At 41.1% G+C, this 20,306-nt stretch overlaps 1 protein-coding gene across 2 annotated transcripts in view; it reads right to left on the bottom strand.

Annotated features, from left to right (window-relative positions):
- SMPD3 (sphingomyelin phosphodiesterase 3) overlaps nucleotides 1–8,744 on the bottom strand; it is a 67,888-nt gene extending 59,144 nt beyond the window's left edge. For both annotated transcript variants that reach the window (XM_033940135.1, XM_033940136.1), the window contains exon 1: nucleotides 7,413–8,744. In XM_033940135.1, coding sequence (XP_033796026.1) covers nucleotides 7,413–8,744 — 1,332 coding nt within the window. The remainder of the gene's footprint in view (nucleotides 1–7,412) is intronic.
- Nucleotides 8,745–20,306: the final 11,562 nt, after the last annotated feature.

Raw genomic sequence — 20,306 nt, forward strand, 5'->3', positions numbered from 1 at the left:
AGATTCCAGGCTATGAAAAGGAGAAAGATGCCAGACCATATGAGGGGGAAGGGGGAAGACAGAGATGTCTGACCATGGGAGAGGGATGAGATGGTGCATAGGGATGGAGGGGAAGGGGAGACAGAGGGAGGAGATGATGCACAGCAATGGGTGCGACAGGGAAGAGAAGTAGAAATGCTCCTTATGGATAGATGAGAGTAGGGGAGAAGAAAGAGGGAGGAGATGGTACACATGGATAGATGGGAAGGGAAGACATGGAAAAGTAGATTTTGAGAAGAAAGCAGAAAAATGGAAGAAAGTGGAATGTTAAAAGTTAATGCTAAAGATGGATGTATGGAAGAAAGTGAAGGAGAGAAAAACACAAATGGATAAGGTGCCCTGGATACACAGTTAAGAGCACAGACAGAAGGACAAGGAAGTGCCTCCTAGCCATTCAAGCAGCAAAACTAGACAACCAAATCTCCAACATACTGTTAACAACCCCAGACTACAAAACATTCAGAAAAGAAATAAAGACTATACTCTTCAAGAAATTCCTGAAAAAGACTTAACCTCTCAAGCTTCCTTATTCCCTCCCTCTAACCCCCAGAACCCCCAAAACAACCTGCTCTACCCTTTTTTTTTCCCTGATAAGGACCAGATATCTTTTTGTAATCCACCCTCTTTAACTCTTTTGTAATCCACCTTGAACCGCAAGGTAATGGCAGAATAGAAATCCCAAATGTAATGTAATGTAAATGCAGCCAGAGACTGGGAAAGATGGTTTGAAAACCAAAATCACCAGGCATCAAAGGTAAGGGAAATAATTTTATTTTCAATTTAGTGATTGAATTGTGTCATTTTTGAGAATTTACATCTGCTGTCTATATTTTGCACTGTTCAATAAGAAATGCATTTGTTTCTATTTTTCTGGGGGTTGTACTGCATGCAGTCTTGCATCTTAGGGTTTTGTTTGTATATATTAGTACTTTAATTTCAGTTCCTATATTTGTATAGGGGTTATCTGTGTTCTGCATGTGTGACCAAGGCCAGGTGTTCTGGTAGGAATGAATGTTGAGAAACATACAGTGTGCTTTGTGTAGTTTAATTTAGTGGTTAACCATTATGTATTTTTAATAAGATTATATTCATGAGAAACCTAAGGCAAGTTCGAAAATTCTTCGACAAAAACAATTCCAGCTCATGGTCCAGTCCCTAGTCCTAGGTCTCCTTGACTACTGCAACATCCTATATCTTCCTTGCCCTGCAACAATGATAAAACAACTATAAACAGTACAAAACACAGCCCTGAGCCTAATCTATTCACTAAGAAAACACAACCACATCACCGAAGTATACCTCGACTCACACTGGCTCCCAATTCAAGCAAGAATACTATTTAAATTATACTGTCTATTATTTAAATCCATAAATGGTGACAGCCCAGCCTACTTGAACAACCGCCTAATCCAAACTACCACAACCAGACACAGGAGAACCCAGACACCATTCACATACTCTCCAATCAGAGACATCAAACGGAAAAAACTGTACGATGGCCTTCTAGCCACAAAGGCAGCAAACCTAGACCACCAACTCTCCAATCTACTAATCACGACCCCAGACTACAAAACTTTCAGAAAAGAAATAAAAACCCTGCTATTCAAGAAATCCATGAAGACTAACTAACACCGTATGAAACATTTCAATCTTCTGAAGCAACCCGCTCTACTCTGTAACACCTCTGGACATGTCCAGAAATCCTCTTCTGTAATTCGCCTTGAACTGCAAGGTAATGGCGGAATAAAAATCACAAATGTAATGTAATGTATATGAAAAATGAATGGAAAATGGTATTACAATTAGTACTATTAAGGGGCGGGATCTGTGTCAGAGCTTAGGCAGCTTCTGGGACAGAGCTTGGGCAGGGTCTAGGGCGGAGCTTGCGGGCCCCCCCCAAATAAAAAAGCGTTCCACTGCCTATGGCTTTCTTGCCACATTCATAGTACTACAGCACATCTCACTTTAAACTCCTTGTAGAACATAAACAGTGCTGCAGGCTTTCTTCCAGCCTCTTTCAAGATTAAATCTATTTTTTTAACAGTCAGACCTACTGTAATTTTCTCTTTTTAAATTAAACTGCTATTTCAATTAGCTCAATTCTCTTGAACTACTTTTTAATTATTTCAGCAGTCTCACTAAAGCAGGGGTAGGGAACTCCGGTCTTCGAGAGCCGTATTCCAGTTGGGTTTTCAGGATTTCCCCAATGAATATACATGAGATCTATTTGCATGCACTGCTTTCAATGCATATTCATTGGGGAAATCCTGAAAACCCAACTGGAATACGGCTCTCGAGGACCGGAGTTCCCTAACCCTGCACTAAAGAAACCAGCTTAAGTTTATCAAAAATGAGGGAAGGTAGAAGAAAGAAAAATCCCCCAACAATCAAATAATTTCTTCTGCTTAATTAAAGGCGGAAGCTAACTTTCAGGCTTTTCAGGATCCTCACCAAGGAACCTCACACAGCCCAGCAAAACCACTTAAAAATTATTCAAACCTTCCCAAAATAGTTATGAACTCAAAGGCAACCTTTTCCAGCCTTTTCTATAATTTTAAAACTCACACTCAAACGCTTCACTAACAAGTTCATTTTACTAAAATCCAGAAATACTTTTAGTTCACTTAAGCAACTTGTGAAGCACAGTTTTCATTTTCACAGTACTAAATTAGCTATTTCTAACCAAATTTACTTTTAAAGAACTCTCTCACAGGACTCAATCACAGATCAAACCTCCACATTCTCTCAGAGCTAGTCTCCAACTGCCAACATTTTCTCAGAACCTCCCCCCAACCACCATACACAATTTTACTCATGCACACCAGCAAAAAAAAAAAAAAAATCCATCTTTACCTGCCTTTCCCCACTGCCTGCACCCAAACATTTACCGCTGGACCATTTAAAAAAACCCAGGGGTTTTGGAAAAATCCAGCAACAGCTATTTATGGCTGTGACTGCTGCCTGCTCCTTCTCTCTTGTGCTCTCTTGCATGAGAGCAATAAAACTCAATCCTGGACCCCTCCCTTGTTACTAGGGCTGCTATCCAATCAGGAGGCGTGATTATTTTGCTCTTGACACCCGTGACACTTCACTAGCCCAGGCATGCTCAGCCCCCATCCTCTTTGTATTCTCCCTGCGCGTGCATAGCTAGCATTTATGCACCTATGCTGCCTATTAGGCTGCTGCCAAGCTCCACCCTCCCAGCTGCCTGCACTGTTCTTTGGCCCATTAAAGGGCCTGACGATCTTCCTGGCTTCTCTTCAGACCAGTGAGGTGAAGGGAAAGGGATGCCCAATCGTTCCCTTCACTGCACTGGACCTCACGCTGTTGCTGAAGCTCTGCCCTCCCAGGAGCCTGCACTGCTCTTTGGCCCATTACAGGGCCGCCTAGCAGGTGAGCCTCTCCCGCCAGCGGGCCCTTTGAGTGGCCTTTCGAGCAGACCAAGCAGGACCAGCAGGAAACTATGCCCGTTCCTCACTAATGTTGCCAAAAATCAACTGATCAACAACTGTCTAGATACAGCAGAAAACAAATAAGGAGCCAAACAACACTTGACCTAATGTGTCAGGTTTGTAACTATGAAAGTTCTTTACCTGATATTCCTTGTTCTGCTGGGGCTCATTAACCTGGGAGCCTATACCCCTGCAAAACACTACACCATTCCCACCCACTGGACATCCTACAGGAAACCTAAACCACGTAGAACCTCTTAGGCATTCATCCTCCCTCCTACCGACTAGTTGCATTGCCCATCCTACCTAATACCCATTACCTATGGCAACCGCCCAGCTAACAGAAAGAGGAACAAGCACACAAACCCCTATCACACATATGAATGGCCCTCCACCCAGGTTCCAGGCTTATACATCAATGCTAAATCTATATCGAACAAAATCCTACTATTAAATGAACTGATACACTCCAGGGCCGTAAACTTTGACTTTATCATAGAAACATGGCTCAAAGAAACAAATAGCCTTGAACTAATCCATCTCTGCCCCCAGGACTAAAGTATCCTGTACACCCCGAGACCTGACAAAAGAGGAGGCGGCATTGCTCTCATCCACAAGAGCTCCTTTCATGTATCCATAACAGACACTGCCACCGAAGGCAGCGTGTTTATTTCATTCATGCTTCCAGCAGCCAGAAGACTTACAGCAGCACCAGATCCCAGGTTTGGGGGTAGCATGGGGAGGGGAAGAGAGATGCTGGACTGCAGGGATGGGGAGAAAAGGGAAGGAAAAATGCCAGAACTCCAGGGGAGGGAATGAAAGGGGCAGATAAAGATGCCAGACCACGGGGAAAGGGAAGGAGAGAGATATCAGATCATTGGATGGAGTTGGGGGGTGGGGGTGGGGAGAAGAGATAGATGTCAGACCAGGGAAAGGAGGGAGGGATTCAAGACTAAGGCGGGGGGACGGAAGACAGAGAGATGCCAGACCACAAAGGGGAAAGGAGTGAAAAGAAGGAGGGGAAAGAGATGCTAGATTGTGGAAAGCAGAGAATAAAGATCCCAGACCAGGGGTGTCAAACTCAATCACACTAAGGGGCTGAAATCCAAAACACAGGCAAAGTCGCGGGCCTAACTCCGCCCAATCTCTGCCCCAGACCCCACCCTCATAATAGTACTAATTATAACACAATTTTTTCCATTCATTTTACATATACACACACACAATATATAATCTTATTAACACTAAATGGTAATAGTTAACTACATAATTAAACTACACAAAACACACTGTATGCTTCTCAACATTCATTCCTACCAGAACATAGATAACCCTTATGCAAATACAGGGCCAAAAACTAAATGTAGTAATATATAAAAATGAAACCCTACAATTCAAGACTCTGCATGCAGTAGAACCCCCGAGAAAAATAAACAAATGTATTTCTTCCTGCGCAATGCAAAAGATAGCAGATTAAAACTCTCAAAATTGACACTAAATTGAAAATAAAATCATTCCCCCTACCTTTGTCATCTCCCTCCCTCACCACTGTGGCTGTGCAGAATATTACTGGAGGCAGGAAAGGTACTCATGTTCCCCCACCCCTGTGCACATTATACTGCTAGGCCAGACCAGTAGGGAGGTGGAGGTGGAGCTGGAGGAGGAAATCAGGAGGGGAGGTGGAGCTGGAGGTGGAAATCAAGAGGGGAGGTGGAGCTGGAGGTGGAAATCAAGAGGGCAAGCCTACGTTATAATCAACGCCCCCCCCCCCCCCTCATTGCCTCAATTTTCTCTTATGGTCTGGCTTCCTCCTCTCTTCAGCAGTAATTTACACAGCTGGTGTGGTGTCAACTTGCGCATGCCAGTAGCGCACCAGAAATGAATTTAACTGTGCCGGCCCCAGCGATGCTTCCTAGCTGGGGCCAGCACAGTTAAATTAATGTCTGCTGCGCTGCCGGCACGTGCAAGTTAACAATCGTATCGGCGGTGTAAATTACTGGCCAGCACTGTTAAATTACTACTGAAGAGGAGGAAGCCAGACCATAAGAGAAAATTGAGGCAGCAAAGGGGGGGGGGGGCGCTGATTATAATCATTGCTGGGGTAGTTTTTGTTGTGTTGCTGATGCGCACAAGCTGATGAGTGCTATTGTCGTGAAGCCCTGTTTACTCCCCTGTAATGCTGGCCCTGAACTACAGGCCCCAAAAACAGCCAGGCTGCCCTTGTGTTTGACACATGTGTCCCAGACCTTAGGAGGGGGAAAGGGGAAAGATAGAGGCCAGACCATAGGAGAGGGAAAGAGGGGATGGTATATAGGGATGGAGGGGACAGGGATAGAGAGGGAGGACATGGGAAAGACGGGGAGAGAGGGAGGTAGGGAGGACGGGGAGAGAGAAGGAGGGATGGGAAAGATAGGGAAGGGAAGAGAGATGGAAGAAATACTGTATTTATACATATTAACACATTTTTACATGCCTTCTAAGGCCTTAATTCAGAATGTACAAGCATTTAATTAATGTAGAATACTTTTTCTATATGAGATGTATATACAGTAATTAGATATTCTGAAAGTAGAACATAGATTGGATGGCTGACATGTTGCTTTCATTGTTATGTAACTTGTATGTAAGAGCTTATGTATGTGCTTTAATGTAATCCGCTTAGGTTTTAAGCGGAATAGAAATTTTAAAAATAAATAAATAAATGCTTTTTTAAAAATCATGTGTAAAAGACTTTTAATATGCATGTCCAACTTCAGTGCATTATTGGAAGTCTGATATGCATATTACTCAATCTACACATCTAATAATCAACACAGCACTGCTCTTTAACGGGTCTGTGAAGAGATTTTTTTTTCCACTTGTTACACGTTATAAAATATTAACACCAGAGTAATCATTTGCATTTGGATTCTGCTTTTCATTCAGACAGGATTATAATAACATGGTTTACATTCCTTGCATTTCAGAAACTCATGCAGCCTCTTATACTGTGATTATCCACACGATTCTGATCCCTTATGTGCCCCTGAGGAGAATCAGCAATGTTATTGACTGCACTAAGGCAGTGTTTCTCAACTCGGTCCTGGAGTATCCCTTTGCCAGGTAGATTTTCAGGATATCCACAATGAATATGAATAAGCTTGGGTTGTATACACTGCCTCTATTATATGCAATGTAATGCATATTCATTGTGGATATCCTGAATACTTGACTGGCAAGGGGGTAGTCCAGTACTGAGCTGAGAAACATAGTAGGATGGAAAGCAATTCTGAGTCTCTGTTATATACATTAATGCACATTATTAGTAAATTGATCCCACTGCATAAAATGGGACATGCTTAATAAGGTACGTTATGTAGCAGCACTTTTTGGTAAATCTCGGTGGATCTTTTTTTACCACAGGCAAATCTTTGAGAAATGGTGCAAATCCAAGTGGATCCCAAGGGCTCCTTTTACTAAATGGCGCTAGAGCAGGGGTCTCAAAGTCTCTCCTTGAGGGCCGCAATCCAGTCAGGTTTTCAGGATTTCCCCAATGAATATGCATGAGATCTATGTGCATGCAATGCCTCCTTGAGATGCAAATCTATCTCATGCATATTTACTGTGGAAATCCTGAAAACCTGACCTGGCTCTGGCTCTCGAGGACTGGAATTGCCTACCCCTGAACTAGGGGTAGGCAATTCCGGTCCGCGAGAGCCAGAGCCAGGTCAGGTTTTCAGGATATCCACAATGAATATGTATGAGATGGATCTGCATGCACTGCCTCCTTGAGATGCAAATCTATCTCATGCATATTTACTGTGGATATTCTGAAAACCTGACCTGGCTCCAGCTTTCGAGGACTGGAATTGCCTACCCCTGAACTAAGTGAACAATTTCTGCCCACTGAAGAAGTTGTTGGCTTTTTTAAAAGTATCTTACCTTGAGAAAGAGAGCTCCCTTGGCAGCCAAGGAGTCTATTCCTTTTCCATTGTGGTAACAGTGATAGGCAGCATCCAGAATTGGATAGCGGCTGGCAAAAAGAAGGCCGCTATTTAAAAACTTAAAGCTACAGCAGGCATGACAGCTATAGACCCCAACATCATAAAGAATATATTCAAAATAGTGATGGAGCTGCTCTTTCAATTTTTCTGCTGCTCTTTTGTCAAACACTTCCTGCAAGCACAGGAAGTCCAGATTGGCAGGAAAGAAGGCAGAGATCTCATGGTCCAAAATATCATCCATATGTTTCTTTTTTCTTGAGGAAGTCTTTTTTATAATAGAGGTTTTATAGAGCAATTTGTTGTTTATGACACCTTGGTCCACTGTGCCATCTGCGATCCGAACTTTAACTAAGGACTCCCTTGAGGTGGTGCAACTGTCTAAGCTCACAGCATCTCCTTCCTTCTGTTTGGGCGTTTGACCTTTCTGCTCCTCAGCTTCGGCCTCTGCAGAATGCGGATTGGTTGAACTACTTACATTACCTTGCCCAGTGAAGGCATCTGAATCTGGGTCTGAAATATTTCCACTGTCATCACCACTTATCCGTATGATACAAGCACTATCTTCACCGTCATTGTGCTCTAATCCTGTTTTAGCATCTCCGCTTTCCTCACTGTTGTTAGTACCAGCATTGTCTCCTTTATATTCCATAGATGCTGTCCTTTTGATGCCAACATTGATGGCACGGTTGGCGGCATCATTACCTTGTGGGGAGATGAGACTGCTGAAACTCGCTGCACTAATTGATGTATTGGTGGGGGAGTCTATATATATTTTAATTTGAGGTCGACTTGCCCCGTTTCGAATCATTCGTCCAATTTCTCTGGCCCGTGCTTGTGTATTGAAAAGATTGGTAAATCTTGCCAAGGAGTCCGGCAGCAGGCACACATTGGCACTGACAAAGCAGAAGCTTTTTCCCCCACTAGTAGCTTTCCATTCAGTAAGCAGGGATGCTCCATAACTTTTGTCTTCTAGCTTTGAATAAATATATGGCCGTCTGACTGCTTGAAGTGGTGACCACACAAGAAATCCAATCAAGGCAAAAGGAAGTGAAGCTACTAGCAAAGCCAGGTAGATGGGCGTAGTAATGATGATGCAAAGTGCTTGAAAGTAGCATGGGTCATCTGACCGCTGGCGTTTTTCATAGGTGGTAGGCACAAAAGAGGCCAAAAGTCTGTCGCCCAACCAAAAACATGGGAAAATCAAAGCCCAGGAAAAAGAATGCAGCATTGACAGAAAGCTGTTGGGAAATGGGGAAGTGTATAAAACCATTGCAACTTAGTTATGGGAACACTTCAGAGCCCACTACATGATGTCACATTCAACAGACAACAGAAATACTGAGATGGGGAGAAATCCTCCAGCTCAGGATCAGATTGCAGGAAAAATATCACCTTAGCAGAAACATTTCACTGTTTTTGATAAAAGGATAAACAGAAGAGCTGCAAAATTGTCCTCCTGGCATCTGTATTCTTCATGGGATGTTACTGTTTACTGGAGAATGCCATATTAAATTTTTGCTTGGGCTGATGAAAAATCTGTGGAGACAAAATTGTAATGGTATGCTTAATATTTTAACTTACTTGCTTGTAAAAAAATTTACATACAAACTTTACACTTAATCTGTTTTCCTGTATATATTCCTTTTTTTATGATCTCCTTTTTATTAATTTTTTCCTAATTCCTAGGGAATGATTTATTTTTCTTGAAGTGCTCTGGTGAAAGGGACTATACGGTATTACTAAATTATAATTGTGTTTCTTAGTATACCAAGGATGGTGGCTTGTCCTGCCCCCTCTGACATTAACTTCTTGTTCTGGAGCAGAGGACTGGCAGAGCCGATGGTCATGCTCATACTGACTGCGGCCTCATGACCGCTCCATGCACCCCCCCCCCCCCCACCCCACTGCCTGGAAGTGCTGTGGACAGAGGAGAGAGGTGCTCTGCCCTGTGTGGCCACCGTGCCGGGTACGCCACTGATTGGGTCAACTGTTGTTCAGGAAAATAAAATCATCAGCTCAAGATAACGTGAACGGCAATTCTATAACCGTGCATGTGCAGTTGCTCATGCCTTGCACACACAGGTGCACAGAAAAGCAGTACTTATATGTGTAAGTGTACTATGCACAATTCTACAAGGGATCACGTAAATGCTTTACTGTGTTACTGCCCAGGGGTGTACATTTGGGTGGAGCATGGGTAGGGTTACCAGATTTTACAACAGTAAAATCTGGCCACGTGGCTTTGCCCCCCGTCCCCGCCCAATTCCATCTATCTGTTCTTCCTAAGTCAAGCCTGCTTCACCCAGGCCCCACCTCTTCTTGAGCTTGGAGCTGTTTTTGGAGGGCCTCCGAGCATGCGTGGGTGTGACGTGATGATGTCACATGCATGCACGCAGGTGTATGACATCACCACATTGCATCTGTGCATGCGCAGATGCCCTCTAGATACGGTCCCAAGCTCAAAGCTTTTCAAAACCCGGACAAAGTACCGGGTTTTTGAAAATCTGTCCAAATGACTGGACAGTCCTCTAAAAAGAAGAATGTCCGAGTAAATGCAGTCATCCGGTAACCCTAAGCATGAGCATATCTCCCATTTAGACATGAAATTTACAGAACACTGCAGATTACACACATAGGGCTATATTCTATATATGGCACCTAAAAACAATCACTTAGTGCTATTCTACAAGGTGTGTGTACCTTTTATAGAACCACGCTTAGCATCAGATAAAGAGTTGCATGGGGACAGAAATCCCACCCATCCCCGCCCGTCCCCGGTAGGATCTTCTCCATCCCCGCCAGGATCCTCTCTGTCCCCACCAGTCCCCGTCAGGATCCTCTCCGTCCCCACCCATCCCCGCAAGGAATTACCTCCATCCCCGCCCATCCCCATAAAAAGCAGCAATTACTTCTGACAGGATCATCAATTCCACAGTTTCTTTTGTGTTTCCGCTGCTGTTTTCCTTGTGGAATCTCTTTGGTGGAACTCTTTTTTTGTTTTCTGTTCAGGTAATTAACTTACAAACCCCCCTCTTTTACTAAGGCTTGACGTGCCCATTATATTATATGGACGAACCCTGCTTCCAAAGCCTTCCATCCCCGTGGGAGTCCCGTTGGCTAGAGGGGGGTCCCCGTAGGAGTCCTGTGGGCCAGAGGGGAGTCCCCGTGGGAGTCCCATGGGTTAGGGGGGGATTCCCACGGGATTCCCATGATCCCTGTTCCCGTGCACACCTCTAGCATCAGAGTGCAACACATAGCTTAGGTGCAGGCATTTAGGTCAGCTAAAACCAGATCTAAATGCCTGCACCCGTTATACACACATCTGGTGTATTCTATAACCATGTGCCTAACATTTAGGAAGGTCCCTGATCTGCCAGTGGCTGTGCCCCTTTTTCAAATTCACACACTGCAACTGGCAGTTGTGTGTGTACCTTTTAATACGTCCCAATTAGTGCCAAGTACAAGGTGTCAGTTACCAATTATTGGGGGCTGATTAACCCAATTAATCAATTACATTATCCATGTACATCAGCTAAGCGGACCGATGTGCATGCACAAATTTAGGCACCATTTGCAGAATTTGGCGAATAGCATGCTGGGCTACTAGCTCTTACCGTTTCATATTTATATTCCATGTTCTTAATTGTAAATTCAACTGTGAAATCTAAGGAATGAATTGTATGTAACTTTCTGAATGGTTGCTTTGTATAGTAGAAATATCAAAGATTGGCTAACCTAAGTAAATTCTTGGAAGGACTGTGTGAACTTATAAAAGCCAATATAAGAAAAATTTGAACTTAGGCTTAAAGGACCTCAGTTTGAGTTCTTAAGGAATAAACGAGGGATAATGAGCATCAGACAAAGTCTAAATAAGTACTACCTCATACATCATTAGGTCCAGGGTTTGTGTAAACCACACTGAAAAGAAAGTGTTAAACAAATCACATATAAACAGTCCCTCTAAGAAATAAACTTAATATAAAGGCTTAATAAAAACTCCCAAGATGTTGCCTGGTATAAAAGATAAAGTGCTGGTGCTAGTGCTGAATAAATGAGTGCAACAAACTTTAAAATGCTACAACCTAAACAAATATATATAAATAGGAAGAATATTGTGAAAAATGTAGTATGAGATGTAAACTCAGATCAAGCCCCCTCAGCTGATAACAGTATACCGATAAATAAATAAATTACATGCACACTACGACCTAAAGTGTAAAAGTGAAATCAAGAAAAAGTATCCGAAGATACTGGTTAACGCAGCTGAAAAGCATTGACATGTAAGACTGGCTATTGTAATCCGTTCATAAAGTTCATAAAGTCACTAATGAAACATGCCAAACAGTACAAAAAGTCACTTAGTCAAATCAAGTAATCCAAAACATTGAAAATGCACTGTATAAGAAACCAAACAAAGGAATCCACAAGGGGTACTTGGTAATCCGAACAATGCAGAAAATTCTACCACTCGATAGAGCTCCGCTTTGTTCTCTTCATCAGGAGCAGATAGAGAATGAATTGCATCCGACAGAAGAATCTTTTCTACTGCTGACTCAAAATTCCAGAGCGTGAAGAAATTGTTTTGAACTATCGCCACGGAAGAACAATGATGGCGTCTCAGGAGAAACCCGTTCTTAAGGCCAATTGTGTTCGTTTTGTTGGATGGCACATTATAGAATTGGCTCCTATTACACATTCTCAAGAGTGCCTAAAATGGCTGAATATAACCACTATATATACAGTCAGCTGCAGTGACTTATATCAATGCCACTGCCTCTTCATGTATGTCTTATGGTCCAAAAAATATGGTGGATTAGAGATATAATACAAGCAATTAGGTCTTTTTCTATCTGGCTTTTAAGGATGCTGGAGCGCCGGACAGAGGGTGACTAGCATTGTGAGAGTATTGGTTGAATATTGGCACATCTCCTGTGCCTCTTTTGTGTTGTTCTGAATATTGGGTAGCCATGTAAGAGAACACATTCTATCTTCTTGAATGATTGTGCCTTTCCTTTATTTACTGGAGTTCAATTTTCTGCTTCTTTATATTTTTAACAATGTATATTGCCTTGATTTGGTCTTGGCCAAGATTGACGATCCATAAAGTTTTAAAATAAACATAAACATACACATGAACATAAATTAAGCCCAATAGTTATCTAGATAGCAGCTGAATTTTGCCCACTATTCTTAGAGCTAGGCAGAATTTCTATGCTCTACCCTGGCATTATTTGGATAGTGCTGGGATGAACTGTACATATTTATATAGTGGTTGTCGTTACACAGAGAAGTAATTTTGAATATACTGACCCAATTTATTTTTTAAATCTGAAGGCCGGTGTTTAAAAAAATGCAATTCCCACTGCCACTGAATACTGACCAAACCATTTTTTAACCTTGCAGCTGCTCCCTAATCATTTATGCAAAAAAATGTACTGCGATAATTCCTATGTACAACACTTTTGGTGGACTTTACAAAACTGTAGTAGAGGTTTCCACCGCTGGCTGGTGAGGTAAATGCTCCAACGCTCTGGAATTGAATGAGCATCGGAGCATTTACCTCTCCATCCCGTGGTAAAAGGTTCTACAGCTGCTTGATAAAAGGAGCCCTTTATTACATAGAAACGGAGACCTACAGAATATGAAGGCAGTAAATGAATGCACTGCAACAAATTTAGGGGTCCTTTTATTAAGGTGTGCTAACCAACTTAGCACGTGCTAAATGCTAAGGCACCCTTAGAATATAATGGATGCCTTAGCGTGTGCTAAACTTCAGCATGCACTAAATTGGTTAGCGCGCCTTAATAAAAGGACTTCTTATTGCAGCAAATTTATTAAAGCAACCCAGTTTTCTCAACCAGTACAAAACCACAAGTGCCCTGTAATTTTTGCTTTTTCTCTAATCTCCTCTCCATGAAGGATACCTTGTGCTTTTCTGAATTCCTTTTTGTCCCTACTACCTCCACTGGGGTTTGACCTTTTCCCACATTCTGCCTGACTCCTGGATATTAATACTTTTTCCCATGCTGATTTACATTTTCACGTGAAAGCCCAGCTCTAAGGAGAAACATTTTAGTAAGTTAAAAACAAATATTATCTGTCAAGGTATGTCAGTGAACGCTGTGTTTCTTTCTAAGCAAACTTACTAGCAACAAATAGAACAGATGAAATATGTGAGGAAAACAAGCTCAAGAATGTTCTTTTTTATTGCCACTGCCATCTCTCTGTATTTATCTTACAATATAGGTGGGTTACTAATAAAACATACATAATATAAAACAAGCACTTAAATTACATAAAATAGAGAATTAAATACAATGAACAAAAAAACCCCCAAACATTACAAATCAAGGGCCACCTAGATTTTTAAAATATGCGGTACTTTGTTTTCTGTTACAAAGAAGTTTCTGGACCCCTGTTTGTTTGCAAAAATTAGATAGTTCTAAGTCAAATAGATGCTGGCACTGTCGTCTCGATGTAGGGACACTGGATCATCTGTTCTTCTTTTGTCCCTTGATACTTAACTTTTGACGATCCATTTGGAGTCAAATAAATAACATCCTGGAAGTTCCATTGGCATTGACATGTGCTGTTTGTTACGTTATCGATGACCAAGAGTCCCACAACTTCACATAACAATAGACTACTTCTCATCATGACATCTAGATTGATCATTGATCTGACCCAGTAAGGAAATTTTTATGTCCTTATACTTAAAAATTTCCCCTCCCCCTTTAGCATCTCTGGAGAGTTTATTTAAATTCTTCATTTATGAGCTAGTATAATACAAATTCATGCAGCGTAGCTATTGAATATGAAACTTTCTGAAAATCAATATGTAAATCAAAGCTACACATTTTGGTGTTCACAAAAAATGTGTTATGTGATGTTAATCAGGGTCTATTCAGTTCAAGGTCGGATTACATTACAAGAGGTTGGGTCAGTTACCGAGGAAGTTACAATGGACAGTTTGACATGGACATTCAATAGAGTTGCTAGTACAGATAGATCAGTACAGTTATTAATACAGTTAGGTCATAGTTACAAATACATAGTTACAAGTTCAAGTAGGTCATCAATGACTCATCGTTATGTCTCAGGAATTGCATTAAACAGTTTAGAAATGGGCTTTTACAATTACCATTTCAATTTCTTCAGGGTTGGCTCCCTGTCTTGGTACAGAAATGCTTTTAAAATTTTCTGAACCTGAGATAATGGTCACAAGATTGTACTCATGTATATCAAATAAATGTTGACAACCCAACTTTAAAATTGGAATTTATACATGTAAATCTGCAATATGTGCATATGGCAAGGAGCATTGTTTGGATGGGACTAGGGAAGGACCAAAAAATACATGTTTCCCATTTCAGGAAGGAAATGCAAATCAGTGATCATAGTAATCAATGGTGGGATTAACAACTGCTCCAGGATATGTATAGGTTTTGTAAAATTGCTGATTTTGGGCAGTGCTCTACAGGAGGGATTGGGAAGGTCATCCCCTAATCCCCAGTATTTTTTTCAATTGTGCTGATTGATGGCAGGCTCTAAAGTTAATTGGGATCGTTTAGATGTGTAGATTTCCAAAATGACGTCTAAGGATCAGCACTTACACTTTTAGGTTCTGAAATATCAACATATACGGGACACAGATTGTGCAAGTCTACCCAGTAACAACTTTAGTTTTTTGATTTACACCATTCATATTCTATAATTCAGATCCTCTATGTTCATCCCACACTTTTTAAAATTATGTCAGTTTTCCTCTCCACCACCTCCCTTGGGAGAGCATTCTAGGTATCCACTACCCTCTCCATGAAAAAAGAATTTCCTAACGTTGCTCCTAAGTCTACCACCCTACAACTTCAATTTAGTCTGGAAAAGATTTGGTTCCATAGTAATATATTTTAAGTATTTAAATGTATGTATCATATCATCCATGTCCGTCCTTTCCTCTAAAGTATATATATTTCCCAGTCTCTTCTTGTGTGACTTTTGGTGCAAATCCTCTACCATTTTTGGCGCCTTCCTCTGGACCACTGCCAAAGCCGTAATAGTTCTAGGTGGTTTACAATAAAGAAGGGCTGGACAATCAGCGAATGGGTACAATCAGCAAAAAGGTACAATCAGCAGATACAGTCAGCGAATGGGTACAATCAGCAGATACAGATACAATTAATATATGTAAGGAAGGAACTGGTACAATAAGGGTACAATAAGCCAGATATAGTCTCCAAACTAAACACAAAACTCCAAGTGGGGCCTCCCTAATGACGTGTAAAGAGGTTTCAGCACCTCCTTTCTTCTGCTGGTTATGCCTTCCTCTATGCAGCCTATCATCCTTCTGGCTACAGCCACTGCCTTATCAAACTGTTTTGTCACTTTCAGATCCTCAGCCTTTATCACTCCAAGGTCCCTCTCCCCATCCATGCATATCAGCATCTTACCTCCCAGCACATTCATCTCCCTCATATTTCTACTACCCAAATTCATCAGTCTGCACTTCTTTGCACTGAATTTTAGTTGCCAGACATTAGACCATTCTTCCAACTTTTGCAGATCCTTTTTCATATTTTCCACTCCCTATGGGGTGTCTACTCTGTTACAAATCTTGGTATAGTCTGTAAAAAGGTAACCTTATCTTCTAACCTTTTGACAGTGTCAGTCACAAATATAATGAACAGAATCAGCCCAAAGCACCGATTCTTGAGGCACTCCACTACTCACCTTTTCTTCCTCCGAGCGAATTCCATTAACCACCACCCTGATATCTGTCCGTCAACCAGTTTCTAATATCAAAATTAATTCTTTTAGGTGATTTTGGGGCCAGGTTTCACTTCTGATGCTAAATGTGAGCTTTTCTTGCACAGATTAGTAATGCATCAAAGTTAGAAAAAAAAATTTGGGGTTTTGGAGCTTTTCAGTTTTTAGAATTTTGAGTAAAAGGTGGAGGGCCATTTTCGATAGGATATCTAAGTCTGATTTTGGATGCTTCCTGCAAGATATCCTAATATCAGCTGGAAGAAATGGCCATTTTCAAACTTGCAAGATGCAAACTTTTTTTTTTTTTTTTAAATGGCCGAGCTAGATATTTTGGCCAGCTAGACTATTGACATTATCCAATAAAAACATCCAAATTAAAAGCATCCAAAACAATCCATTTGCATTTAGGAGGGGGGGGGGCAGCATTTTTAATGGACTGGCCACATAGACATCCCAGCAGAGCAATGGGGCATCCTACGGGCACTGCTGTGAACTTCACATTAAGGATGCCAGGTACACATCTCACCATAAGCCCCTTCCTCAATTCCTATTAAAAAAAAAAAAAAACCCACACATACATCGAGTAGACTGAAAACGTGTGCACAAAATATTTTTCCTATGCACATAGGCCAGAAAAAAATTGGAGAGTAGCACGGGCCATTCAGTGCGGCTCTCTGCGCTAAAAACTGCTAGCGCAGTTTAATAGAAGAGGGAGTTGGATTTGATTCCTGGATCAGGGATGTGTCACTGGCCAAAACTGAAAATGTTCTTATAGCATAAGAATATAAGAATAGCCTTACTGGGTCAGATCAATGGTCCATCAAGCCCAGTAGCCCGTTCTCAAGGTGGCCAATCCAGGTCAATAGTACCTGGCCAAAACCCAAGGTGTAGCAATAATCTATGCTAACGATACAGGGCATGCTAACGATACAGGGCAGTGACTTCTCCCGTGTCTTTCTCAATAAAAGTCTATAGTCTGTTATTGAGAAAGACACGGGGGAAGTCACTGCTTGCCCAGTATCAGTAGCATGGAATATTGCTACACCTTGGGTTTTGGCCAGGTACTATTGACCTGGATTGGCCACCTTGAGAACGGGCTACTGGGCTTGATGGACCATTGATCTGACCCAGTAAGGCTATTCTTATATTCTTATGCTATAAGAACATTTTCAGTTTCGGCCAGTGACACATCCCTGATCCGGGAATCAAATCCAACTCCTTCTTCTATTAAACTGCACTAGCAGTTTTTAGCGCAGAGAGCCGCACTGAATGGCCCGCGCTGCTCCCGACACTCATAGGAACTCTGTGAGTGTCGGGAGTAGTGCGGGCCATTCAACGCAGCTCCCCGTGCTAGAAACTGTTAGCGCAGTTTAATAGATGAGCAACAGAGTATGTACTGAGTGAATATTCAGGCAAGTCTCATCCCTCTCTTCCTATTAAAAAAAAAATAAAATATATGAAACTTGGTCCAAGTGCCTTTCTTAGAATTTCAATGTCACAACTAGTCAGTGGGAGATAATTAACACAATGGTACTAGTCAACCTAACTTCAAAACCAGAATCTGCTTCTAATTAAATTGACTTCTTATTTAATCAAACAAAAGTTAACCATACATTCCATTTGCACACTTCTAGCAGAAGCAAACAAATAGCAAACACATAAATCCCAAGGACATACCATCTGTTTATTAGCTGGCTGTTTAAATATGGCACACATTTTAGACGGCAGCAAGAGTTCATATTAATAAGCTGATTTATCAATCATGCAGTTAATTTTCATGTTCCGGTAATTTTGTTTAAATTCACAGGCACAGTTTATTCATGCACTGGAATACAAAATTCATTTCCTGTTTAGCAGGTGGCAGATGGAGTGCATGTACCAAATGTTTAAATCAGGATTGCAACGAGGCTGCCAGCACAGTATTTTAGTTACTTATTCTTCTTGCTTTGTTTCTAGTTAGCAGTGAGAAAAGTAAAGAAAAAAATTGTGATTTTGATTTTAACAGCTAGACGTAAAATGGTAATATAACTGTCTGATAAAGCATAGCAAGGGCAGATTAATATCTATTCTTAACAGCTAAAATTATTCAGAGGATACACTTTTATGGGTATTAAAAATGCTTGGGCACAATCATCTGTTAATTATAAGATCTTCCTATCTTCTTTTTACAGGATAAAGAAATGCTGTTGAAATTGTATTTTAATTTAAAACAAATCACCTTCTTAGGTGAAAGGGTATACATATTTCCAGATGTCTCAAAATGGACACAATCCAGAAGAAAATAATTTTTGCAATTTCATCCTAAAATGATTTCTAAAATAGTATCATAAGTCAAGGCTACTGGATTATCCATCATCCTATTTATTTGCGGCCAAATTGATTTCCAAAATAATAATATGAATGGACAATAGAATAAAAGATGATCTAATGTCCCAACCTCAAGATGACAATGCCAGCATCTATTAGATCTAGAGCAGGGATCTCAAAGTCCCTCCTCGAGGGCCGCAATCCAGTCAGGTTTTCAGGATTTCCCCAATGAATATGCATGAGATCTATGTGCACGCACTGCTTTCAATGCATATTCATTGGGGAAATCCTGAAAACCCGACTGGATTGCGGCCCTCGAGGAGGGACTTTGAGACCTCTGATCTAGAGCTATCTAGTTTTTGTAAACGAACAGGGGTCCAAAAAGCACAGCAATTGGCACAGCAATGAGAGCAAAGAGTCAAATTTCTTCAAATAATAACAAACTTTTATTTATATTGACTGGAGTAGCAGTTCAACAAATAACATACAATTGGAAAAATTATGCTAGGTTAAATTATAACTTCTGGTGGAATTCCGTATGCCATATATATAAAATGGAGCGAACATTAGCAACACAGAGAGGTTATTTTGGTAAGTTTCAAAAGATCTGGGGACCATTAACAGACTTTTGTAATGAATGATAATATTTTCCCATAATAAGTTATTTGTTAAGAGGGATTGTGGGTGGGTATTATATTATTCATCTCATAATATATATGAATTTATCAATATTTTTGTCATACTTATGTGCAAAATTTTTAAGGGGAGGGGAGGGGTTGGGTGGGTTCTCAATTTCTGTAATAATTGTTATACATATTATGTATTAATATACTTTTTTAGATATTATAGTACATAACCATAGAATGATATGTTAAATTTATAGTGTTACATGAAGGAAATTCAAGTGTGTATTTTAGGAGATCGCATTATTCTATATGATACACTTGTTGTATTATGAAAAATGAATAAAAACTTTAAAACTAAAGTGATTTCTATGGGGGCAACTTTTCAATTAAGATTCCCTTGCAAATGTTATATTTCCTATCAAGGGAATAAATATATATTTTTTGAGCCTACCCAACTAGATTTTTTCATGGAGAGTAAAGGGATTCTAACGCAGCCAGAATGAATCAGGTGCTCAGTGTGGAATTTAGTTAATAGTAGGTTAATATCTAATAGAAACATAGAAACATAGAAGATGACGGCAGATAAGGGCCATAGCCCATCAGGTCTGCCCACTCTACTGACCCACCCCCAAGTCTACTATCCTAGGGATCCCACTCCTGGTGACAGGTTCCCTTGGCTTAACCCTCTAAGGGATCCCACATAGGAATCCCATTTGCTCTTAAATTCTTGCACGCTGTTTGCCTCGATCACCTGCACCGGGAGCTTGTTCCAAGGATCAACCACTCTCTCGGTGAAGAAATATTTCTTGGTGTTGCCATGAAATTTCCCGCCCCTGAGTTTGAGTGGATGCCCTCTTGTGGCTGAGGATCCTTTGAGAAAGAGAATCTCTTCTTCCATCTCGATACGGCCGGTAATATACTTAAACATCTCGATCATGTCTCCTCTCTCCCTACGTTCCTCGAGTGAGTACAGCCGCAAATTTTTCAGCCTTTCCTCGTACGATAGATCCTTGAGCCCCGAGACCATCCTGGTGGCCATCCGTTGCACCGACTCTACTCTCAGCACATCTTTTCGGTAGTGCTCTTTTGCTTTATGTTTTAATTGTACTTATATCCCTTCTCCCCAGGGTTTTTTC

The sequence above is a fragment of the Geotrypetes seraphini genome, chromosome 4 (assembly GCF_902459505.1).
Source record: "Geotrypetes seraphini chromosome 4, aGeoSer1.1, whole genome shotgun sequence".
NCBI classification, from domain to species: domain Eukaryota; kingdom Metazoa; phylum Chordata; class Amphibia; order Gymnophiona; family Dermophiidae; genus Geotrypetes; species Geotrypetes seraphini.